The sequence below is a fragment of the Perissodus microlepis genome, chromosome 14, assembly GCF_051167445.1.
Source record: "Perissodus microlepis isolate ML-2025 ecotype Zambia chromosome 14, ASM5116744v1, whole genome shotgun sequence".
NCBI lineage: Eukaryota > Metazoa > Chordata > Actinopteri > Cichliformes > Cichlidae > Perissodus > Perissodus microlepis.
Window position 1 is genome coordinate 32,116,964 of NC_140474.1, and position 24,681 is coordinate 32,141,644.

A 24,681-nucleotide genomic window follows, 5' to 3' on the forward strand; every position below is an offset into this window, starting at 1 on the left:
TTCAACACAACGCAATGGGATACAGAAACATCCTTGTTGCTTCTTATAATTAAGGCTTGAATTGGGACACTGAATTCAATTTACTGATTGAAAAAGATATTAATAAACTTGTCTTCAACTTCTTATTTTGTATAGCTGAGCTGCTGTACAATGTATTCCCTGATTTAACAGAATGTCTAGTGTTCCCCCTGTGCTCTAAAATGGCCCTCGCCTGGTATGTGGTAGCTCTCTGTGAACTCAAGCCCCTCTTGTGTCACCATCCTTTTACATCTGAGACATCTGCAGTAATGCTTACATATGACTGAACAGTGTAACCTGCTGCTTTTCTCAGTCTGAAAAGTGAGTGATCCACTGTACGTGATCTATGAGACACACAAAATGTGAAGCTCTGGTTGCAAGATGATAAATGTCATTGGTGATATCACACAAAATATCTGCTTGTAATTACATTACATTGTGCTTTGGCTGTTAATATAAAGGGCTGGGGTTTGTGTGTGTGCGCATGTGCACACTACAAGACTTGCATTCCTTGAGTTTCGGGAGTGATGTGCTTTAAAGGAGCACCAAGAGATTTGGTGTCTTGTACAGGGCACATTGACAGAAATTAGGTTCTACTGTGAACGGATAAAGGCAGCTTCACACAGAGGTAGTGGTGTGTGTGTATGTGTCTGGGTTTGTAGCTTTTTAAAGTGTTTGTTGCTAGTGGTCTCTCCGTCCAAAAATTGGATACCAGCTGACTTGCAAGAACTAAATGCCATTTTTTTTCTCTACTCCCCTGTTTGTGTGCTCTCACTATCACCCCACGTCAAAGAGAGTGTTCAGCAGGGTGGGGGGTGGAGGACATGTCAGCACATAGCTCAGCTCCACGTGGCCACCAGTCTCCTCCCCCGTTTGAGCCGGAAGGGCTAAACAGTCAGCCTTCCTCTGCTGCTGTGGCACCCCACCCCCCCTTCCTGCTCCAATTCTACATTTTCTTTTCTGCTCTCAAAAGTCAGAAAAAAGTCCAACTTGAACAGAATGTGCAGGATGACTGAACAGCAAGAGAGAGGGATTGAGGAAACAGGGAGTTTCTTATGGTAACCCTTGTTCATTTGACAACTTTTTGTTCCTGGAAACCCTCCCATTCTCCCTGCCATTGCCCCTCCTTCACACTCTGGCCCCTTTAACTGTTTGTTAGTTTCTGTGGGCGGGGGTTTGCACATTCCAATACCAAAGCGTTACAAGGCCAGTTGCTTTATCCTTTTTTTCCTCTTCTGTTTAGCATATGAGAAACGGTCAAGTCGTGAGCCAGCGTACTGAGAGTCAGGCCCAGCCCTGCTCTGTCTTCCGTATAGCTCTTCTGTCTCGTGCTGGATTTCTATTGTGGGAGCTAAGTTGAGAAGGAGCTACTTGTTATCCACCCACTGTCCTGGTTTTTTTTTTTTTTTTTTTTTGGTGGGGGTTTAAAGTCCAGCCCTAAGCCAGCCAGATCTGTTACTCCAGCCCTCGGATGATAGAGGCCCACTGGGGTTTGTAGCACTCTGGGAGAGGAGTTGCAAGCAGGCTGAATCAGGTAAAGGTCAGCATGGTTGAGCTAATACTATCAAAAGTAGGTCAGAGTGCAAAAGTGTTACAAACGGTTTAATCCTTTTCTAGGAATGGCCTGTGTCACTGAAGTTAGCAGCATTTGGACTCCTGAATTCATTGTTACTTTGTGTGACTGAGAAAACACGTGTTTGTAACATATAAGAAGAGTGCAGTGTGTACACAGGAATGCATTCTGTTGTCAGATCTGATTGTGTTTTGCCTTCATGTGAGCAGGCTTTTTCAACAACAACGGCTTAAAGCAGCAGTGGAATTTTGTTTCGCTGTTTAGCTTCAAGTTGGCTTAATTTAATTCACGCTCAGTCAGACAGCTTTTCTGGTGACTCAGAGGCTGAAGCACATTCAGTTGGGCAGCAGAGGAATTTGCATGGTGGTTAGAGTTTGGATTTTGTGTGCCTCAGTGAAGAAATGTAGCTTTCATTCAATGAGGCAAGCTAGTGAATAAGAGCTAAAGGGAGGACTGTGAAAAAAGACGAATGTAGGCACTACACCATGGGAAGCAGGTTTTTTTCCCCTGCCTTTATTCTTCATTTGAAGTTAGTTTCAACTAAAGTGTTGTCTGTGTTATTTACCTGCTGTCCCTTACCCTCATCTTTTGTTCTTTTTACTTACACCAGTAGCTCATCTACTTTCTTTCCTCCACAGATCAGAATAAGAGACCCAAACCAAGGAGGTCGAGACATCACAGAAGAGATTATGTCAGGGGGCCGTAGTGGCTCCACCCCAACCCCACCTCAGGTGAGCCACAGAGCCACATTCTTAACTAACAGTACTCAGGAGAGCGGCCATACAAGCACACTGTTCGCTTTTTATAAACTCATACACTTGAAAGTGACGTTACCTGACAACTACTGCTTTCTGGGGTCCATATTAAAATATAGAAAAATACTTTCTGCTTTATTTAATTTAAGATTAAATAAAACAGAAAGGACTAGAATTGACTCATATGCTCTGTTCACATGTTACTGCTTGGAAAGAATGCTGATTGCCATTTCCAATGTGATACACTACAATCTGTCAAAATTAAACTGACTGGCACTTTGACACGTGGCTTTTAAAACCAGCTGGGATTTTAGCCTGTTTTTTCTTTTCCTTTTTACCCCCCATAGTCAAATGGGGGGAAAAAAAGTGTTAACCTCAATTGTAAGCTCACCTTTCAGTTTGTGTGTATGTCTCCCACCAGACATCTGGATCAGAAAGTACGTCATTGACCCAGGCCAACGGTGAGAGTGTCACAGCTGCTACTACACCAGCACTGGTTAGACCTGGTGAGTGGCACATGCAGAGTCTTGAACACAGCCGATACATATTTTACTTACTACAATTTTTATAACTGTTATTTGTATGCATCCTGCTTAGCCGTTTGTACTTTCATAACCATTCTTTACTTTGAATAGGTCTTAAATTCACCTATAAAATGAAATGATTTTAGTTAATGTTTTCATCTTGTGATTACTTAATTGTTAAGATTGACTTCTACCAGTAAACAGGAATAACTGTTTAAAGAAGCTAGGAGAAAGGAAAGATAGAGCCTGGGCTATGTATGACTTAATGTTTCTTTACTTTGGATATCTTGTTAAAGTAACTGGGGACCAAACTTGATTCATGAAACAAGCCATCTATGTGGATATGAGGCATGTTAAATCACAGCCTTTGGGCATAAGCAGTTCTTAGTTGAAACACATTTCATTTTCACTGTTCAGTTGTTTGTACATATTTTAGTCTGTGTGAGCAGCTACATCGAGGAGCCCTGTGGTGAACAACAAGTATCTTGGTGAATCTTGAGCAGTCAGCATCGCATGTGCTGGGTTTTTTTTTTGTCTTTTCTTTAAAACAGAACTTACTTTTTTTTTTTTTTTTTTTGGTAATTTTCCCACCTAAAGCTAAGTAGGGTTATCTGTACGGAAGTGCACACAACTGATATCAAGCACCACTTTCATAATAAGAGTGATGAGAATTTTCCTAGTAAATCCATGCTGCTTGGTGCCATTCTCTCTGCTGGATTTAAACATAGTTAAAATAAGTTGTTAACATCCCTGAGTGGCTCGCCAAAGTGTAGGAAAACAGGGAAGCTGGTTTATTTTGGGAAGGGGGTTGAATGAGGTGTAGATATATAACATAACATAAAAAGCTTTATTATCCTCACATAGCTGACCCGTGGCTGTGGATGAATATCTGTTTATAGGTTTTTAGAAACAATGTATTCAGTGTTGATTGTAAAAACATGAATGTGGACTGTATAACTGTGTCATTTTTTTTTTCTTCTGACTTTTGACCCTCCAGATGACAGAAGGAAACCTACACCTCCACCTGTGGCAAAGACCCCTGAACTTCACAAAGGCGACTCCATCCCTACAGAGGCTAACACCTCTGATACGAACACTAAGACCCCGTTACCCGCTCCTCTGTCAGAAGCTGAGAACACGCCTATTAACACTATTTCTGCACTTGCACCGAGCCCTCCTGTTCCAGATGTGATGGATGCGCCTCCATCTCACAGGGAACCTACACCCCCTCCCCAGTCAGCACCTGAGATACCTGCCTATCCTGCACCCCTTCCTGATCCTGTCCCCACCTCTGCTGCACTGAACAAAGTTGACAATAAAGCACCAGAGGCGAAAGAGGAGGTGGCAAAGGAAGAGGAGACTAAAGCAGAAGAGAATGTGATGTCAGTAGACACACCCCAAACTCCTCCTTCCTCCACTAATGGTGTGGCCGAGTTGGAACCTGAAAGGCTGTCGGTCACGTTACCACCAAGTCACCTAGAGGACCCTCTGGAGTCTCCAATTGCACAGCCTGAGGAGCTCCGACTACCCAATGGGCTGCCGCTCCCAGCCCCTCAAGACCCCGAAGCACCTGCCGTCAACACAGCTGAACGTGACGACAGCCCCATAGCTGAACCAGATGTCAGTCAGCAGCCGATAATACAGACATCTGCAAACGTCGCTCAGGCAGGACTATATCTAGAAGCCATACCTCCACCTGTTAAACATTCAACCCCTGCACCCTGTGCTCAAGAAGCGGAACCACCTCAGGCGGCACCTGCCCAGCCTGAGGTTCCAGAAACTGTTCCTGCAGCCACTCTGGATATTAAGGAAGACACTCCAGTGCCCCAGTCTAGCACCAAGGAAGAGACTTCTTCTCCTACAGAGACAGTTTCAATAGCTGACAACACCCCAGAAAAGGTGCCCACTCCTCCCCCTCCTACAGCAGAGGAGAGGGAAGACACTCCTCCTCCTCCCCCACAGACGGTCACCTCTGCCCCTGTAGAAACTACTATGCAAGGTTAGTCACTTCCCCAAGTTTGATTTATTTTAGTCATTTGTTTCTGCTTTCTACAAACTGAGAATTGAGTCATCCTTAGATTTTCTGTCAGATGCGGTATTTTTGAGCTCATCTGAGGCTGCCTGTCTTTCTTTCTCTAGCTGCTGTGTCTGTGCCAAAGAAAAAAAGAAAAATGAAGGATCTAAACAAAAAGGAGGCTGTGGGAGACCTCCTGGATGCCTTTAAGGAGGTATCTGATCGATGATGTATTTGTTCATTCATTCTCATACTTTTCTTGCCTGTTGTAACTAATCTGCAATTACTCCATATCCACTGAAGCTGAAAAAGAAACTAGTCATCAACCCTTTCCAGGGACATAAGACGAACTGCAGTTGCTGATTTTTACTGTAATGTCTTAATGAAGCTCATATTTATGAGCTTCCTAAATTCCAAACTGATTTTTCTGACTAAGCAGCAAAAGGTGGTTGCACCAGAGCCTGAGCCAGTCCCAGCACCAGAGCCCCAGCCCCCTGCCACTGCTCCTCCTGCCCAAGAGGAGGCAGACTTAACCTGGGAGGACAAGGAGGACAAGCTGGATGCTGAGAATATTCAGCCGGATCCTCCCAAGCCGACTGCCACTGACAAGAAGTATCAGTACAAAGAGGGTGGGTGTCTGAAACTTGACAGAATTTATTCATTGAGTGGTCTACCTTCCTCCTCTCATATGTTGTGAAATGTCTTTTAACAAGAAGACATCTTCTGTTTTCTGTTTGTTTCAGAACAATGGATGCCAATAAACACAGAAGAGAAGAAGAAATATGACCGTGAGTTTCTTCTGGGATTCCAGTTCATCTCAGCCAGTATGAACAAACCTGAGGGTCTACCAGCCATCAGTGATGTTGTCCTGGACAAGGTGCAAAGACTTACCCTAAAGTCTAGTCTAAGTGAAATAAGACATGTCTAGATCACATAGTAGTGGAAATTGTAATTAAGTTCCCATCCTGCTTTCTGTCTTTTCAGGCTAATAAAACACCTCTGCGACAACTCGACCCCAGTCGCCTTCCAGGAATGAACTGCGGCCCTGACTTCACGCCCTCCTTTGCCAACCTTGGCAGGCCCAGCATGGGAGGAGGAAGCAGAGGACCAGTGAGTTCAATTTTTCTTTGTGTAATAGAGCACTTTCCAATTGAATTATTACTTCAATTAAATCATGTTTTGATGTTTCCCTTACAGTCTCCGGGTATGGGCATGGGGATTGGCGGACCACGTCGCTCTCAACAAATGCCGAGGAAAGAACTGAGGAAAATCATCAGCAGCATGCCACTCAGTGATGAGGTGCAGCTGAACAAAGCAGAGAAGGCGTGGAAGTCTTCAGTGAAGAAAAGCACTCGCAGCCGTGGGGCAGAGGAGGTAGACGAGAGTGAACCAGAGCAGATCAAGACCCAGGAGCTGTTTAAACGGGTGCGCAGCATCCTCAATAAACTGACCCCCCAAAAGTTTCAGCAGCTCATGAAACAAGTAACAGAACTGACCATTGACACAGAAGAGCGGTTGAAAGGAGTCATAGACCTCACCTTTGAAAAGGCCATCTCTGAACCAGACTTCTCTGTGGCCTATGCCAACATGTGCCGCTGCCTTATGGGGGTAAGTGATGACTCACCCAATATAGATGCTTGAATATTTACAATGGAAGTGTTGTTGTTTAGATGTTTAACTTATGCAGCAGAGTAGGGGTGGGCGGTATAAGCGGTATACGGTAGAAACGATATGAATTTGGCCAACGGTAGAGATTTTGCCTGTAGCACTCTACCGCGAGATTTGTCGATATGTCAAGTCTGTATCATATTGTTTTGTAACTTAGCGCGGTGTGCCACAGCCGCATCTGTACAGTGTCCGGTCGGTTTTTGCCACCATTTTAATTATTTTCCAGCACCGGAGCTCAGACATTCACAGATACACCAAGGGAGACCTTGGGACTGTTTGAAAACTTGAGGCTTTGTTGAAAGAACTTTGCAGAATAACACTCAGCAACGTCTTTGGTTCCCGTTTTGACTTTTCTCCTCTAATATCAGCACTTATGTGCCAGTATTGTCTGGGTGATGACACCTAACATTCAAGAGAATACTGCAGCGGCTTCCTGTGCCTTATTGAAATAAATAGAAGTGACTGTGAGACAATGTTTAAGCAGTGAGCGAAGCGACCATTGCTGTGGGTCTTGGGGGTATTGTAGGGTACCATTTTTTTTAATTGAACTTCTGAAGTGAGATAACTCTAACTGTACTGCATATTTTTTATATGTATAAATGTGTGTGTGCATGTATATATGTTTTTTGTTGTTGTTTTTGTTTTTTTAAATAACATTGTTCGATCTTAAATGTAGTTGTTGGCAATGCAGGAAGCCCAAACTCTATCGCAAAAGTGACATCATGGTTTGTAGGGCTGCACGATTAATTGTTAGAAAATCACGATCTCAATTCATACTTATGTGCGATCTCATTTCCAAATGACAACGATTAAAAAAAAAAAAAAAAAAAAAAAAAATCGTAATCTGCATGAAAACAAGCGCTCACTCTTCCTGCTCAACAAATGACAAGGGCGGAGCCTTATACCACGTGATACAGAAGCTGGCTGCTAAAACTGGCAGGGAAAAAACAACGGAGAGCACGTCAGGGATGACGAGAAAGTGACTGGAGAAAATCCGTCCCGGTCAACCACCCAAACATGAATAACGGGAACCTTATACAGCGCTTCCCTATACCCATCGAACTCCCGCAGGCACAAAGAAATTACGGAGGCTATCACTTATCACCTGACCAAAGATATGGCTCCCATCAACACTGTGCAAAACGAGGGATTTAGGAAAATGATCAACACCCTAGACAAACGCTGCACAGTGCCGTCCCGCAACTATTTTTCTATTGTTGCACTACCTGCTCTATACACGCAGTGTCAGCAACGGTGGAGATGGAATTTCAAGCAGTACAACATTTTGCGGCAACGACAAAATGTGAGACATTTGTTGTTTTTATGTTTATTTATTGTTTTTATGTTCAGTCTCAACTGTTACGAAGTTGATGTGCAGTTAATAAGCACAATAAATATTTATACTGGAAAAGAAAATCGTGAGAGAATCGTGATCTCAATTCTAAGCAAAAAAATCGTGATTCTCATTTTATGCAAAATCATGCAGCCCTAATGGTTTGTAATAGATTGACACTGGGGTTGGCAGATGCAACAATGCTTTTGCAGTGGTGTCAATCCTCGTACTGCTAGTTTACAAATGTCTTTGAGTCTCCAGTGATGAACTCAAATTAGTGCCACGTGTCTGGGCCAGTGATCCAAGTGATGGGATTGAGGGACTGATGAGCCACTGCAACACTGAGCTTGCACCCTGTCTTCTTTTGCCACTTACTTAACATATGTTTTCTTTCTCTGCTTTTTTCAGCTTAGAGTCGAAATTCCAGATAAACCAGGAGCCACTGTAAATTTTCGCAAGCTGCTGCTAAATCGATGCCAGAAGGAGTTTGAGAAGGATAAGGACGATGATGAGATTTTCGAGAAGAAGCAGAAAGAGCTGGAAGCTGCATCCGGGGTATGTATGCTGCATTGTGAAGTATTATTTGCACAAAGGAAGTCATGTGTCAAGTCAATAGTTAAACATCTGAAAGGTTTCAGAGATCCAACTGTACTTTTTTTGTGTTTGTTTCCCAGGAGGAGGAGAAGCAGCGGCTCCTTGAGGAGTTAGAAGAGGCTAAGGACAAGGCCAGGAGGAGGTCTCTAGGCAATATCAAGTTCATTGGTGAGCTGTTCAAGCTGAAAATGCTCACAGAGGTCATCATGCACGACTGCATTGTCAAGCTGCTCAAAAACCATGACGAGGAGTCTCTGGAGTGCCTGTGCAGACTATTGTCCACCATTGGCAAGGACCTTGACTTTGAGAAGGCCAAGGTACAAAACACACACATGTTGGAGACACATGACCGAGATGCATGCAACCCAAGATTCTATAATTTTGACTGATAAACACACAATGCACTTAACCTAACTATTGTGTCCCACTTCAGCCTCGTATGGACCAATACTTCAATCAGATGGAGAAAATAATAAAGGAGAGGAAGACCACCTCCAGGATCCGTTTCATGTTGCAGGATGTGCTGGACCTTCGACGGGTAAATAACAAAGTCGCATATGGACTCAATGAGCTGTTTTGCATATATAATTTGGAGCTTAAGCCTTTTCCCCAACTAAATCTCTCTGGTTGTAGATTTGTTGTTTTAAAAAAAATGCTTATTTATAAATGTTATGATTTGAGTAGACCAAAAATAAGATCTAGCTTTTTAAAGCCTGACCCACTTTGCAACACTTGAGATTTTACAGGCACTTTTATTAAATCAGATAAAGTGATAGAAAATGCTATTTCATATATCATATTTAAATCTGTTGGGTTCCCAATTAGGAGCTGCTGCTCCTAAACACAGAGCTACTCTGTGCCATTGGCTGAGACAATAAACAGCAGCATGTTCATTCATCCATTCATCTTCTCTCAATTGAAGTAACAGGATTCGAGTGATCCTATGCTATGTCATCATGTGTGCCTCATAATTTTCCTGTCACCCCTTCCCCCCAATTTATCTCAATTACGTGCAACTTTCTGAAGCCAGTTAAGTCTGGTGGTATTGAAGCTTCTTTCTTTTGAAGGAATGTTGCAGTCCTTTAGTTAGGCTTCCAGTCCCTCCCACAAAGTCCTACAAAACCTGCTGTTTTCAGTGTTTTTCAAGCTGGAATCTGCTGCTCTGTGTCAGTGTAGTGGCCCAGTTTAATTGAAGCACATACTGCATGTTTTATTTCCTTTCAAGACAAAAACAGAAACGCGACTGGAATGATTATCTCACGCTCTCTCTCTGTCTTGTTCTGTGAACACTGTAGTTATAAAGGTCACTGATTTAGAGACACTCATCAAAATGACAAGGGTACATAAGCTCTGCTTTGTGTTCATTCATACAATGGTGACATGGACAGAAAAAGAATACATTTTCAAAGTCATCCTCGTTTTTTTTGTTTTTTTTTTTGTTTTTTTTTTTGTGTGTGTGTTTGTTGTTGTTTCCCCCCATCATTCTCACAATTCTGTCTTGTACTTGTTCCAGAATAACTGGGTGCCCCGGCGAGGCGATCAGGGTCCCAAGACAATCGACCAGATCCACAAAGAGGCTGAGCTGGAGGAACACAGGGAGCAGATGAAGGTGCAGCAAGCCCTCATCTCTAAAAAGGAATCCAGTGGAGGCTCAGGAGGCAGGATGGGTGGAGGCCGTCGGGGCCCTCACTCTCCAGGTCGTCGAGGCCCTCATTCTCCAGGCCGTAGGGGAACCCACTCCCCAGGGCGTGGTGCCTCTCCCCAGGATGACGGCTGGAACACAGTGCCCATCTCTAAAAACAGACCTATTGACACCTCTCGCCTTAGCAAAATCACTAAGGTAAGAGAGGGAGGGGGGTTTCTTCTCACACACAATGTAAGCACATTTTGACAATCAATTGAAAATATCAGACTTCTAATGACAGCTTTTTCTTCTCAGACTCCTGTTCTTGACTTCAACAATCAGCTGCTTGCCCCAGGAGGTAAAGGCACATGGGGCAGCTGGGGTAAGGGCAGTAGCGGTGGCACAAGTGCCAAGCCTGCAGATTCTGGTAGGTTTTTTCCACAAATGTGTTTATATATCAAAGAATTATCTATTTGTGGTAATCAGAACTGAAGTTTAATTTGTATCGTGTGCCTGTTTTAATCCCCAGGCTCAGAGACGGGTAGCCGACCAGCCACCAGCACGCTCAACAGGTTCTCAGCCCTGCAGCAGCCTTCGTCCTCAGGCTCTTCAATAGACACAGATAAGAGAATTCCTCAGAGGTGAGCAAAGGGACACAATTCTCATTACCAGCTCAAACCTTTCAGTATTCATACTGTGAGTGTGTAGAGATGTATTTTACAATTGTACGACTTCTTGTCTGAACTCTACAGAAACAGCTTGAGTCGAGAACGAAGTGATCGCTTCGACCGCTCAGATCGTGGCAGCGACCGCTTCGAGCGACGAGACGACCGTGATCGAAACCAGCTCCAGGTCACTAAACGCAGTTTCAGTCGGGAGAAGGAGGAGCGGAGTCGGGACAGAGAGCAGCGTGGCCCTGCTGATCCAGTCCGCCGTGTGGCGAGCATGACGGATGACCGAGACAGCAGAGAACGGGCCAGAAGCAGAGAGAATGGTAGCCTGCCTGAGATAACTTTTAAATATTTAATATTATATGCTAAACTTAAATTAAAAAATCTTTCACAATACTAAATAAAGAAATCAGACAGCAGGAGACCAGACTTGAAAAAAAAAATAGTCCTTTTCAGATACCTGGGCTCATCATTCAATTCAATTCAATTCAATTTTATTTATATAGCGCCAAATCACAACAAAAGTCGCCTCAAGGCGCTTCATAGATACAGAGAAAAACCCAACAATCATATGACCCCCTATGAGCAAGCACTTTGGCGACAGTGGGAAGGAAAAACTCCCTTTTAACAGGAAGAAACCTCCGGCAGAACCAGGCTCAGGGAGGGGCGGCCATCTGCTGCGACCGGTTGGGGTGAGAGAAGGAAGACAGGATAAAAGACATGCTGTGGAAGAGAGACAGAGGTTAATAACAGATATGATTCAATGCAGAGAGGTCTATTAATACATAGTGAGTGAGAAAGGTGACTGGAAAGGAAAAACTCAATGCATCATGGGAATCCCCCTGCAGCCTACGTCTATTGCAGCATAACTAAGGGAGGATTCAGGGTCACCTGGTCCAGCCCTAACTATATGCTTTAGCAAAAAGGAAAGTTTTAAGCCTAATCTTAAAAGTAGAGATAGTTTCTGTCTCCCGAATCCAAACTGGAAGCTGGTTCCACAGAAGAGGGGCCTGAAAACTGAAGGCTCTGCCTCCCATTCTACTTTTAAATACTCTAGGAACAACAAGTAGGCCTGCAGAGCGAGAGCGAAGTGCTCTAATAGGGTGATATGGTACTACAAGGTCATTAAGATAAGATGGGGCCTGATTATTTAAGACCTTGTATGTGAGGAGCAGGATTTTGAATTCAATTCTGGACTTAACAGGAAGCCAATGAAGGGAAGCCAAAACAGGAGAAATATGCTCTCTCCTTCTAGTCCCTGTCAGTACTCTTGCTGCAGCATTTTGGATTAGCTGAAGGCTTTTCAGTGAGTTTTTTGGACATCCTGATAATAATGAATTACAGTAGTCCAGCCTGGAAGTAATAAATGCATGAACTAGTTTTTCAGCGTCACTCTGAGACAGGATATTTCTAATTTTAGAGATGTTGCGCAAATGGAAGAAAGCAGTCTTACATATTTGTTTAATATGTGCGTTGAAGGACATGTCCTGGTCAAAAATGACTCCAAGGTTCCTCACAGCGTTACTGGAGGCCAAGGTAATGCCATCCAGAGTAAGAATCTGGTTAGATACCATATTTCTAAGATTTTCAGGGCCGAGTACAATAACCTCAGTTTTATCTGAATTAAGAAGCAGAAAGTTAGCGGCCATCCAGGTCTTTATGTCTTTAAGACATTCCTGCAGTTTAACTAATTGGTGTGTGTTATCTGGCTTCATGGACAGATAGAGCTGGGTGTCATCTGCATAGCAGTGAAAATGTATGCTATGTCTTCTAATGATGCTGCCTAAGGGAAGCATGTATAATGTAAACAGAATTGGTCCTAGCACTGAACCCTGTGGAACTCCATAATTAACCTCAGTGTGTGAAGAGGACTCTCCATTTACATGCACAAATTGGAGTCTATTAGATAGATATGATACAAACCACTGCAGTGCAGTACCTGTAATACCTACAGCATGTTCTAATCGCTCTAATAGGATATTATGGTCGACAGTATCGAACGCTGCACTGAGGTCTAGCAGGACAAGCACAGAGATGAGTCCACTGTCAGAGGCCATAAGAAGATCATTTGTAACCTTCACTAAAGCTGTTTCTGTGCTGTGATGAGCTCTGAAACCTGACTGAAACTCTTCAAATAAACCATTCCTCTGCAGATGATCTGTTAGCTGTTTGACAACTACTCTTTCAAGGATTTTTGATATGAAAGGAAGGTTGGAGATTGGCCTATAATTAGCTAAGACTGCTGGGTCTAGAGATGGCTTTTTGAGTAAAGGTTTAACCACAGCCAGCTTGAAGGCCTGTGGTACATAGCCGACCATTATAGATAGGTTGATCATATTTAAGATCGAAGAATTAATCAATGGCAGGACTTCTTTGAGCAGTTTTGTAGGAATGGGGTCTAAAAGACACGTTGATGGTTTGGAGGAAGTAATTATTGAAGTTAACTCAGAAAGATCAATTGGAGAAAAAGCGTCTAACTTAACATCAATGGTACTAAGAGTAGCTGTAGATAATATTACATCTGTGGGATGATTATTGGTAATTTTTTCTCTAATGATAAAAATTTTATTTGTGAAGAAGTTCATGAAGTCATTACTAGTTAACGTTAAAGGGATGGTTGGCTCAACAGAGCTCTGACTGTTTGTCAGCCTGGCTACAGTGCTGAAGAGAAACCTGGGGTTGTTCTTATTTTCTTCAATCAGTGATGAATAGTAAGATGTTCTGGCTTTGCGGAGGGCTTTCTTATAAAGCAGCAAACTATTTCTCCAGGCTAAATGATGATCCTCTAAATTTGTGACACGCCATTTCCTCTCCAGATTACGAGTCATCTGCTTTAGGGTACGTGTTTGAGAATTATACCACGGAGTCAGGTACTTCTGATTAGAGACCTTAGTTTTCACTGGAGCTACAGTATCCAGAGTCGTACGTAGTGAGGAGGTGAAATTATTAACAAGATAATCAACCTCTGTTGGGGTAGCGTTCAGATAACTGCTCTGCTCTGTGTTGGTACAGGGCATTGAAGATGATAACAGTGGGTGGATTATATTCTTAAACTTAGTTACAGCGCTTTCAGAAAGACATCTACTTTGATAAAATCTACTCTCCACCGCTGTGTAATCAATTATTGTAAATGTAAATGTTATCAGGAAATGATCAGACAGGAGAGGGTTTTCAGGAAACACTGTTAAATGTTCAGTTTCTATGCCATATGTTAAAACAAGATCTAGAGTGTGATTAAAGTGGTGGGTGGGTTCTTTTACATTTTGAGAGAAGCCAATTGAGTCTAATAACAGACTAAATGCCATGTTGAGGCTGTCATTTTTAGCATCTACATGGATGTTAAAATCACCCACAATAATTATTTTATTTGAGCTCAGAACTAAATTAGATATAAAGTCTGAGAAATCAGACAGAAACTCTGTGTAAGGCCCAGGTGGACGATAGATGATAACAAGTAAGACTGGTTTCTGAGTTTCACAGCTGGGGTGGACAATGTTAAGCATCAGGCTTTCAAATGAATTAAAAGTCTGTCTTGCTGTCTTGGTCTTTCATTAATTAATAGGCTGGTGTGAAAAATTGCTGCCACACCGCCCCCTCGGCCTGTGCTTCGAGGTTTCTGGTAGTTAGAATGACTCGGGGGGTGTTGATTCATTTAAACTAACATAATCATCCTGCTGCAACCAGGTTTCTGTAAGGCAGAGTAAATCAATTTGTTGATCAATTATTAAGTCATGTACTAACAGAGACTTGGAGGAGAGAGACCTAATATTTAATAATCCACATTTCACTGTTTTACTCTTTGGTTCAGATGTGGATACTGTACTGTTCTTTCTTTGTAATTGTTTATGTTTAAGTTGTTTGTTGCTGGTTTTTAGTTTGTTTTTTGTCTTTTTGGAAGCTGACACAGTCTCTATGGAGATGGGTTTTTGGGGGGGTAGCAGGAGGAGAGAAGCTGCAGAGAGGCGTGTAAGACTGCAACTCTGCTTCCTGGTCCCAACTCTGGATAGTCATATTTTGGGGGGTTTAATAAATTTGTCCATATTTCTAGAAATGAGAGCTGCTCCATCCAAAGTGGGATGGATGCCGTCTCTCCTAACAAGACCAGGTTTCCTCCAGAAGGTTTGCCAATTATCTATGAAGCCCACATCGTTTCTGGGACACCACTCAGACAGCCAGCAATTTAAGGAGAACATGCGGCTAAACATGTCACTCCTGGTCTGATTGGGGAGGGGACCAGAGAAAACTACAGAGTCCGACATTGTTTTAGCAAAGTTGCACATCGATTCAATATTGATTTTAGTGACCTCCGATTGGCGTAACCGGGTGTCATTACTGCCGACGTGAATTATGATTTTACTGAATTTACGTTTACCCTTAGCCAGCAGTTTTAAATTTCCTTCAATGTCGCCTGCTCTGGCCCCTGGAAGACAATTGACTATGGTTGCCGGTGTCTCTAGCTTCACATGTCTGAGAACAGAATCACCAATTACCAGAGTTTGACCCCCGGCGGGTGTGTCACCGAGTGGGGAAAAACGGTTAGACACATGAACGGGTTGGTGGTGTACCTGGGGCTTCTGTTTAGGACTATGCTTCCTCCTCACCGTGACCCAGCCGCCCTCTTTCCCCAGCTGCTTGGGGTCTGCCGGGGAACAGCTAGCGGGGCCTACGCTATCTTCGGCTGCACCAGCTACAGGGGCCTGGCTAGCTACGGGTGAATGAAGGGTGCGAAGCCGAGTCTCCAATTCAGTAATCCTGGCCTCCAGAGCTGCAAATATGCTACATTTGTTACAGATATCATTACTGCTAAAGGAGGCCGAGGAGTAACTAAACATCTGACACAATGAGCAAGAAAGTGCAGGAGGGACAGGTGAAGTAGCCATGGTGCTAACGAGTCGGCTACGAGCTAAGCTAAGCTAGCGAAACAGTACAGAGACAGTGAGTGAATACTTTGGCTATAAATTAGGTAGTGAGTACACAGAAAGTGTGCTTCGGATGAAGCACGTGAAGATTATACTATGAAAGAAGAATGTATTTAAAAGTTGTTAATTAAATTGCTAAGCAAATAAGCTACTCAGAAACACCACTGTGTTTGAGCAGGAACAGGAAGTGATCATCACACCAGTATAAAATTCTTTCTGCAAAAGTTAGGGGTCCATGCCCCCTAGATTAACATTTTTTTTTTATGAATGGAAAAAATGACATCCATGATGTAGTTAGTGTTTCTAGAGATGTTGGTTGCAGGACATGTACAGAGTACTCATAGCTCTGGGTGTGAGCACAGTGGCCTTCATTTACTAATATGTGCGTGTAAACGTTCTTATTTATGACATGGGCCAATTTTGCTCTTACCGCCATGCATATGTTAGTGAAGCAGACTCGCTCTAAATTAACCAGAAAAGCATTGTTGCTTCTGCCAACCAAAAACAGAAATCACTTGCACCACTGAGGCAAAAAAGAAGGAGATAGTCAGACTGGAGAAACTTAAAAAAAGCAGTTGGGTCCAAGGAGGAAGCCAGCAAGTGTTTCCATGGGAGTGATAACAGTTTAAAAATAAAGTCTGAAATAATGATGTTTTTCAATATTGTTTCTTCTGAGAAACTCGCTATGGGTCAAGTTTTTAAAAAGTTTGTAATCGAAGTTTATTTGTTTAAAAAAAAATTAAAACTAAGAGACAACAAGGAAAAGAACAGGTGGAAGATGACGAACAGCACATCTGTCAGCCCAAATGAAAAAAATTGCTGCAAGGGCAGGGGGGAAAAAATCCAGATTTTCCAGCATCTGTGGGACAGTGCCATTAAATTAAACTGCAATTAATGGCATCCAGCTTGCTTGATGTTATTTATTATGAAATATGAGATCAGTTAAAAAAGGTCTGTTTCAGAGGACGAGATAGATGGTGATGATTTTTTTTTTTGAAATCATACAGAGCTACTGCACTGCACTCTAAGAATAACAATCTGGATTTTAAAAGTCGCATAATGACTTCTGCAGCTCTTTTTGTCATCAGTGCACGATTCTCTGAAAGCTTCAAATAATCCGATTTTTTTTGTTGTTGTTGTTAGGGAGAAAAAATCAACTCCACCCCAAACATAAAAATGTTGGCAGGACTGTTGTGCTCCTCATTATTCAGTTGACTTCAGTTTGAAGATTTACAAGAAGATAACTGTGGAAACAATGTTTCTGTTTGGGGGTTTTTTTTTCCCCTCGTGTAGCTTAAAATCTGATTTGCTGTTCTCTTTCTTTTTGTTGTTCTGTGAACAGCGAAGAGGGAGAAAGCTGCCACCCCTCCACCTCCCCAGACCCCCACCAAGCCTGCCTTGACCGAGGAGGAGTTGGAAAAGAAGTCCACAGCCATCATTGAGGAGTACCTCCATATCAACGACATGAAGGTACACACACACACACACACAGAGCAAGGACACCTAAAATTAAATACAAAAAACAACAACTACCTTTTACCTTTGCTTATGTGAAATGTATTCACAAAGTGCTTTGTGGACCAATTAAAGCACTTTATAATTAATGCTGCTCTATTAGTCTTCTTATTCACAGTGAGGGTTTCAGTGTTTTTCCATCATCTAAAGTCCGCATTGTTGACGCCTGAACATCTATTTATTACACTTAAAGCCATGAGAGGATAAAAGAGGAGCTTATGATTCACTGCTGTCTTTCTGTCCTTGTCTGTCCCCACAGGAGGCTCTGCAGTGCGTGCAGGAGATAAATAGCACTCAGCTGCTGTTTGTGTTTGTACGAAACGGGCTGGAGTCAACACTGGAGCGCAGCACGATCGCCAGGGAGCACATGGGCCTGCTGCTGCACCAGCTCATTAAGACCGGCATCCTACCAAAGGAGCAGTACTACAAAGGGTGAGTAGAGAACCCCCAGGGAGGTGCTGGGTTAACCGGTAAAGTTTGGACCAGCAGGAATCCACATTACCAGCGGCCCGCAGGGAAACGTCAGGCTTGTGAATATTTTTCTGCATTTCGTGATCTTAAAACCCCCTGTCTGGCCAAAAAGCAGTGAGTTTCCATATGTTGCTACCAGCATGGTGTGATGCTGCTTAATAATTCCATCTGCTGAGTCAAGTTGGGCTTGTTCTTGTATTTCTTAACCCTTGAATAATCTTTGATGTCCGTGTACTGTGCTTCTTTTTTCAGGCTTAAGGAAATCCTGGAGGTGGCAGAAGACATGGCGATAGACATCCCCCATATCTGGCTCTACCTGGCTGAGCTGATCACTCCCATGCTTCAAGAGGGAGGCATCCCCATGGGAGAACTTTTCAGGTTTGTTATAGTACTTGCTAAGTCTCTCAACACTTCAGATGAGGAATAAATGGGATATTTCTATTTGTTGATGGTTAATTCATTGGTTGCCTGATGTGTCTTCAGGGATGTCTCAAAGCCTTTGATCCCCCTGGGCAAAGCTGGAGTCCTGCTGGTTCACATCCTCACTTTACTCTGCAAAGGAATGGTAAGAGCTGATCATTATTATGTCATATTGTGTTTTTGAAAAGCTAGCATATATATATATAAACTTTTGTCCCAGAAAAAAACAAGATTAAGATCTATTCATGTGGCATTCACAAATATGATTGCGTTTTCCATCAGTCTACAAACATCTCTTTCCTCCCATCAGAGCCATAAAAAGGCAGGTATAATGTGGAGGGAGGCAGGCCTGCGGTGGAAGGACTTCCTCCCTGAGGACGTAGACGTCAACAAGTTTGTGACAGAAAAGGTGAGGGTTCACTCACTGCCTTCATCATTAACAGCCTGCTGTCTGTGGTTATCCTCGATGTAATTCAACACTGCGAAGGAAAAAAGCAAGAATCTAAAGCTCAGGTCTTAACTGAGGAGTCTGATTACTAAACATCTGGATGTGACTTTGTGTTCACATAGTTAAAGAAAACCTCCACAGGGTTATCATGCTCCAATTCTTTTAAACTATCTCGAATTAGCGTTACATAATTCAGTTTTGTTGACCGTATTAAGGATATCAGCATTGTACATCATACAGATCCAAGTGAGAAAAAAAGTATCTTACCACTGTAATGACAGATGCTGAAGAAATGCAGAAAAATCACCAGAGGTGGAAAGTAATAACTCATCAAATGTTAGGTATCATCATTGTTTATGTGATCTTAAAATACCACACATGGATCTTAAATGAGTTCCATTAATAATAGTAGTATAATAGTCTAATCCCCCAGTCCAATATGCAGTGTTACAATCCTCTCATCACATTTAATGTAATGCAGGATAAAAGGAAGAAATATTCTCATAGCATGTGATGTGACAAACGTCGTGAAAAATGACCATGATGCCCCTCTCTCTCTCTCTGTCTGTAGAATGTGGAGTTTACACTGGGCGATGAGTCGGAGAAGGACAAGAAGAAGGAGCTCAGCGCTGCAGATCTGACCAGCCAGCTGGACAGACTGATCCAGGACAAGGCTGACAACCAGAGGATCTTTGACTGGATTGAGGTTTGTTTCAGATACACTCATGTGGGTTCTGACTTTTAGAACCTGAAAATGTGTCATCGTTAGTTTCTCAACAAAGCAACTTTCGTAACCGCAGCACTAACAGAGCTGATTCAGACAGGTCGTCGTATTTTGGATGGTGTTTTCCAGTTTTGTCCACACGTAAATAAATGTGATTCTTTGTAGGCCAACCTGGATGAGCAGCAGACCTCCTCCAACATGTTTGTCAGAGTGCTGATGACCTGCATCTGCCAGTCAGCAATTTGTGAGTCATTCTGCACTCTTCACATTAAACACTAACACTAGACTAAGTAGGCTAGTAGACTTCCTGGTCCACTTCAGTTCTGATGGGCTTTAAGTCCTCTTACCATATTACTGAACTTTGGGACCTTTTACTGCTGAAATCAGTTAAATCATGTGTTACTTAAAGTGAGACTTTAGTTCCCTCACAGCTGACAGGACTTCATTTATGTCTCATCTGCTAGGAAAAAAAAATTTTGATCTTTTTATTTCATTCTTTTTTTTTTTTAATGTTCTGTTAATTGTCAGTATGTGTGGCTTGAGTTGTACTTTTAGGAATGAAAGGGCTGCTACTCAGTGTGTGAAAATAATCCAGGCCAGAGGGTGTAGTCCAAGTGAAATGTGAACATTCTTGAAACTTTTCCTTCACAGGTGAGAATCCCTACAAGGTTGACAGCGAGCAGATCAAACGGAGGGCGAAGCTCCTGCAGAAATACCTGAAGGACGAACAGAAGGAACTACAGGCTCTGTATGCTCTGCAGGCCCTCATGTTGCAGATGGAGCAGCCTGCCAGTAAGTAGCTCATTCAGGCTCAGGTTGTCCTTTGTCACTGCTTTGAAATTCAGATTTCTGCTTCTCTTCATGCTACAACTTAAAAGATTAAGAAAGTGATCGGCATCATTTCCTCATTCCTCACCATTTTCCTCATTTCCTTTCTCCCCTCACTCATCAGATCTGCTGCGAATGTTCTTTGACACACTCTACGATGAAGACGTGATCAAAGAGGAGGCCTTCTACAAGTGGGAGTCCAGCAAAGACCCCGCCGAACAGCAGGGGAAGGGCGTGGCCTTGAAGTCCGTCACTGCCTTCTTCACGTGGCTCCGCGAAGCCGAGGATGAATCCGATAACAGCTAGGGGCTGCTGGGAGAATCGATGAGAGTTCTGGGCAAACCCATGGGGAGAGCGAATGTTCTGTGGATGATTCACAAGAGGCTGAATCAGCAAAATCCTTCTGCATAAACAGAAAAAAAAATAAAGAAAAAAAAAACTTCTTCAACTGGGAGAGATTGTATTATGGATCGAACATTCGATCCTTTTTTTTTTTTTTTTTCTTGCTTGTTTTCAGTTTCTTGTTTTTCTTCTGTGCAACCGAATGTCTTTTTTGAAACAAACACAGGATTAACTAAAGAGATGAATAGATTTGAGAGAGAGAGAGAGAATGCTGAGAAGAGTTGAAAGCTGTAGGAATGCTCTGATGCTGTTTCCTTCAGTATTTTTATTTTTTGGGTTGATTTCAGAAAGCTTTTTGTCGCCACGGCAAAACTACTCAAGACATTTTGCTTAAAGACAGAAAATATAACAGAAGACTTTAAAAGGCTGTTCACATCTATATTTTTGATGAATTCACCCTTTATCATGTGGACATGACACATGTCATGCTACATGTCCGCCGTTTGGATCTACATGACGTGCTTATGTAGAGCTTTTTGTTTCCCTTTTCAAAGTGTTGGATGATTAAGGGTGGTTTGTTTTGTTTTTTTGTTTTTGTTTTTTTTTTTGTAAGAAAAATTGAAAACTACAAAGAAAAGAGCCGTCTAAGAGACATTTCAGTCATGAGTGAATGCAACGGTTGTGGACTTTCTGAGGACGTTGTCACTGAGGAGAGGGGCAATGAACATTGACCATTTTGCTGCTTGCAGGGGTGGCAGCGATGCTACCAATTAAAACCCCAGCCCAACTCAATCCCACCACCCCCGACCTCTAATGTGTCTGTTTCACTTGTTTCCTGCGGTTCAAAAACGAACTGTGGACTGAGAGAGGGAGACCAAGAGCGAGGGATCATGGTTTCGCCCTCGTTCAAAGCCGGTTGGTGTGTTTGTTTTTTGTTTTTTTATTTTTAAGAAAAAGTATCATTATTGAAACTTGAAAAAGTATGCAGACAAAAATCCACTTTAATGACAAAGGACTTTTAAGAAAAGTTTAACAGTACGAATCCTAAGGCCTTTCTTTGCTTCCATGAGTGGAAATGCATTTCAGGAGAGTTCTGTAAATATACGATGAATAGTTTTCTTTTAAAGAAATTATGCTAATGTAACCCTATTTCCCCTGCTCCTCTGAAACAATGTGGCAGTTTTTCCCCCTGTATTTATATTTTTCTCTCCTCAGCTGGCAGAAGGTGCTTGTGATATCCAACCCCAGTCATTGATTACAGTTTAATTGAAAAATTGTAAATACTTTTCTGCTTTACTTTATTAAAAAAGATATTTAATTAAAGAAAATTATTGCCTCTTTTCACATCCAGAACTGGAAGAGATAATAAAGATGGTTGCAAATAAAAAGGAAAATGCAGATGCTTGTGGTTTTGTTACCGGAGGCGGCAGCAAGGCCGGTGCTGTTTTGCCACTATGATGAAATGAAATGTAGTGGTTGTTTGATTTTTTTTTTTTTTCTTTTTTCTTCAGACACGCAAAACAGATTTCCCTAACAATATATTAGGTTGTGGGGTTTTGGGTTTTTTTGTTTTTTGTTTTAATGAGTATCTTTCAGGTTAAAAAATAAATCAGAGGGCTTTATTATAGACACTTATCTCCTGAGTTTGAGCTTCATTATGAGACACGAGTCATGAATCAGAAACATGAGAAAACTAAAAACTTTAGAATGAATAGGTTTTTAGCCAGGGGAGGTGGTGGCATGGCCAGGGCTGCTTTCCCGCTTTGATCCTGTGATTGGAACATTCCTCGGTGACTGCAGATTTGTTGACTGTGAGTGTGAATCACCCCAAAGGTGACTGGTGGCTTTTTGGGTGCGCTGAACTTGTTATCATTGTTCAAGAAGTCAGTTTGAGGTTTGTGACATGTCATATTATCCTGCTAGAGGCAGCCATCGTTCTGCTCTTCTGCATACCTTGGTTGCATCCATCCGTCCGTTTTCTTCCGCCTATTTGATTCTGGACTGCTGGAGCCTATCTCAGCTGTTATAAGGCGAGAGGCAGGGTACACCCTAGACAAGTCGGCAGTCTGCCAAAGAGCTAACACATAATAGCCCTTCACACATAACCAGTTAACCTAATCACACTAACTGCATGTCTCTGGACTGTAGGAGGAAGCCAAAGAACCCACGCAGACAGGGAGACCCTGGCCAGGTCATAGATTCAAACCCAGGACGCTCTTGCTGTGATGCTAACCAGTGTTATTTGCGCAATCCCAGCAGATCACCAGTTTCTGAAATACTCAGACCAGCCCGTCTGGGACCAACAACTCTAGTTCAAAGTCTCTGAAATCACCTTCCTTCCTTACTCTGGTGCTTGGTTTGAACTTTAACAAGTTGTCTTTAACATGTTTACATGACTAAATACAATAAGTCATGTGATTGACTGATTCAATATTTGCATTAAGGAGCAGTTGAAGAGGTGTACTTGTTTCAAAAGTGGCTTTGATCAAGTTAAACCTGATTTTTATTTCCCTATACACAAAAAACCTGAAGCAAACAGAGCAAACGAAAACATCTGCTTGAAGTTGGCAGTGGTGGACACAGGCCTTTCTAAAAAAAATTTAAAAATTCACAACAGAAATATCACTTCATTAATGTCTCCCACAGCAAATCGCTTTGACTACTTCAGTTCAGACAGGTGAGCTGTTATCTGTTTTCTCCAGTGTAATGACAGTTGATCCACTGACTGACCTTCAGTGTATGACTCCGTTTCAATAATGGCTTTCAGGATGTGGCATCTCTAGTAATTAAAGTATCAAAATGAGGCAGTCATGTTACGATACATCAAAGCCATGAGAAACTGTCACTTCTGAGTGGCCCGTGTCTGACAGGCGGTCTCACTTTAGCAGACCGCCATGTAATCCATGTCTGAGAAGAGCTTTACTTTGATAGTACAGTGAAACAGCACATCAAACAAGTCATTTTTTTCTTTTTTTGTCAAGTAATGAAATTCATTGCTTTATCTTTTTTTTTCCTTCCTATGTTTTACATTGTTTAATTATTAAGCAGCGGCTGCAGACGTGGCCTGACCCACTAACTGATTGAGCTCATATCAACCTGAAACATGACCTAGAGGCAATCATTTAACAGCTAGCCTCTAAACTCCGGGGATACCTGCTGACATGTATCAGGGGACAGATGTAATGTTACACATTGGTAACTCAGAGACAGAGTGTCACATGCAGTCTGCAGCTCAGAGACATGCTGCTGTGGTCAGCAGGAGAAGTTATGTAACTAGAGGCCAGGACACAGGTTACAAAAACACCGAGGAGACATCTGTTCTGTCATTCCAGTGGGGGGCTTCACACTAAACTGAAAAGAGCTGGACTTCTTGGGGATCTCCAGAAAGTAGGGCTGGCCTGGATTAATTCACCAAGAAACACTAACACATTAAGTATAGAAGCATTAGAGCAGTTTTGAATTAGAATTTGAAATAATCAACAGGAAACTCCAGGTCTAACAAATCAAGACAAAAAGCAGGTCCTGTGGTGGCCAATAGAGGCTGAAATAAGCAGAAATAAGCATGTTTCCAACCTGGTGCAAAAACATTATTGTCGTTATTGTTTTAAAATTAGGGCCATGGTTGCTGATCAACATGGTTAACTGCTACCTGCTAATCACTGCTAATTAGAATAAAACTGAACCTCTTTACTGTTGGTGCCTTTTGGAGTATTATTGGAAATATTTGAAAAATAATGCTGCTTTCTACTGCCTAGTCCTTTACTTCTGTGTTTATTTGTATAGCAAAAAACATTACACATTACAAAGTGCTTCACAATTTCAGTTAAAGCCACACATAAAGATATGTATCCATTTTACACCTTATTCCTACATACGCACAAATAGGTGTAAACTATGGCCCCAAATAATGGGGGACAGACTAAAGGAAAGCTAAACCATGAAAAGAGTTTTCAGAAGTTGGTTGAAACAAATGACAGATTCAGACGACCTGACAGGCTGAGGAAGGATGTTTCAAAGTTCATCACCTCTGGTTTTAAAATCAGAGCATGGATCAATTAAAAGATCTTGATCAGATGATCTGAGCAGTGGCTCTGCAATATAGGCAATATGTTAGTAATAGGATTTTAAAGTGGACTCTGGAGATGTGGTGAAAAGGAAGCAGGAACAGTTGTTGTTTGTGAGCGTCAGCCTTTCTGCTGTGTTCTGCACCAATCATAGACAGGCTATAGAGGACTGAGAG

General features: G+C 42.3%; 1 protein-coding gene and 1 non-coding gene across 8 annotated transcripts in view; both read left to right on the plus strand.

Annotated features, from left to right (window-relative positions):
- The window catches only part of LOC146374240 (eukaryotic translation initiation factor 4 gamma 1-like), a 44,832-nt gene extending 22,993 nt beyond the window's left edge, over positions 1 to 21,839 (plus strand). For 4 of the 7 annotated variants that reach the window (XM_084951987.1, XM_084951990.1, XM_084951991.1 and 1 more), the window contains 24 exons: positions 2,230 to 2,322; positions 2,768 to 2,852; positions 3,868 to 4,869; positions 5,010 to 5,098; positions 5,321 to 5,513; positions 5,628 to 5,761; positions 5,869 to 5,994; positions 6,082 to 6,492; positions 8,294 to 8,440; positions 8,560 to 8,796; positions 8,913 to 9,017; positions 9,993 to 10,319; positions 10,419 to 10,530; positions 10,633 to 10,744; positions 10,856 to 11,097; positions 17,036 to 17,163; positions 17,468 to 17,640; positions 17,932 to 18,057; positions 18,163 to 18,244; positions 18,410 to 18,508; positions 19,119 to 19,253; positions 19,437 to 19,515; positions 19,923 to 20,063; positions 20,224 to 21,839. In XM_084951987.1, the coding sequence (XP_084808113.1) occupies positions 2,230 to 2,322; positions 2,768 to 2,852; positions 3,868 to 4,869; positions 5,010 to 5,098; positions 5,321 to 5,513; positions 5,628 to 5,761; positions 5,869 to 5,994; positions 6,082 to 6,492; positions 8,294 to 8,440; positions 8,560 to 8,796; positions 8,913 to 9,017; positions 9,993 to 10,319; positions 10,419 to 10,530; positions 10,633 to 10,744; positions 10,856 to 11,097; positions 17,036 to 17,163; positions 17,468 to 17,640; positions 17,932 to 18,057; positions 18,163 to 18,244; positions 18,410 to 18,508; positions 19,119 to 19,253; positions 19,437 to 19,515; positions 19,923 to 20,063; positions 20,224 to 20,405 (4,560 nt within the window). In that variant the 3' untranslated portion in view covers positions 20,406 to 21,839. Of the gene's footprint in view, positions 1 to 1,451; positions 1,553 to 2,229; positions 2,323 to 2,767; positions 2,853 to 3,867; positions 4,870 to 5,009; positions 5,099 to 5,320; positions 5,514 to 5,627; positions 5,762 to 5,868; positions 6,493 to 8,293; positions 8,441 to 8,559; positions 8,797 to 8,912; positions 9,018 to 9,992; positions 10,320 to 10,418; positions 10,531 to 10,632; positions 10,745 to 10,855; positions 11,098 to 17,035; positions 17,164 to 17,467; positions 17,641 to 17,931; positions 18,058 to 18,162; positions 18,245 to 18,409; positions 18,509 to 19,118; positions 19,254 to 19,436; positions 19,516 to 19,922; positions 20,064 to 20,223 lie in introns of those variants that run through there. The other 3 variants (XM_084951993.1, XM_084951989.1, XM_084951986.1) reach the window with 3 other exon arrangements.
- On the plus strand, positions 8,141 to 8,215 carry LOC146374241 (small nucleolar RNA SNORD66). Its single transcript, XR_014802615.1, has one exon. It is a non-coding gene; the product is annotated as a small nucleolar RNA SNORD66 (small nucleolar RNA).
- Positions 21,840 to 24,681: the final 2,842 nt, after the last annotated feature.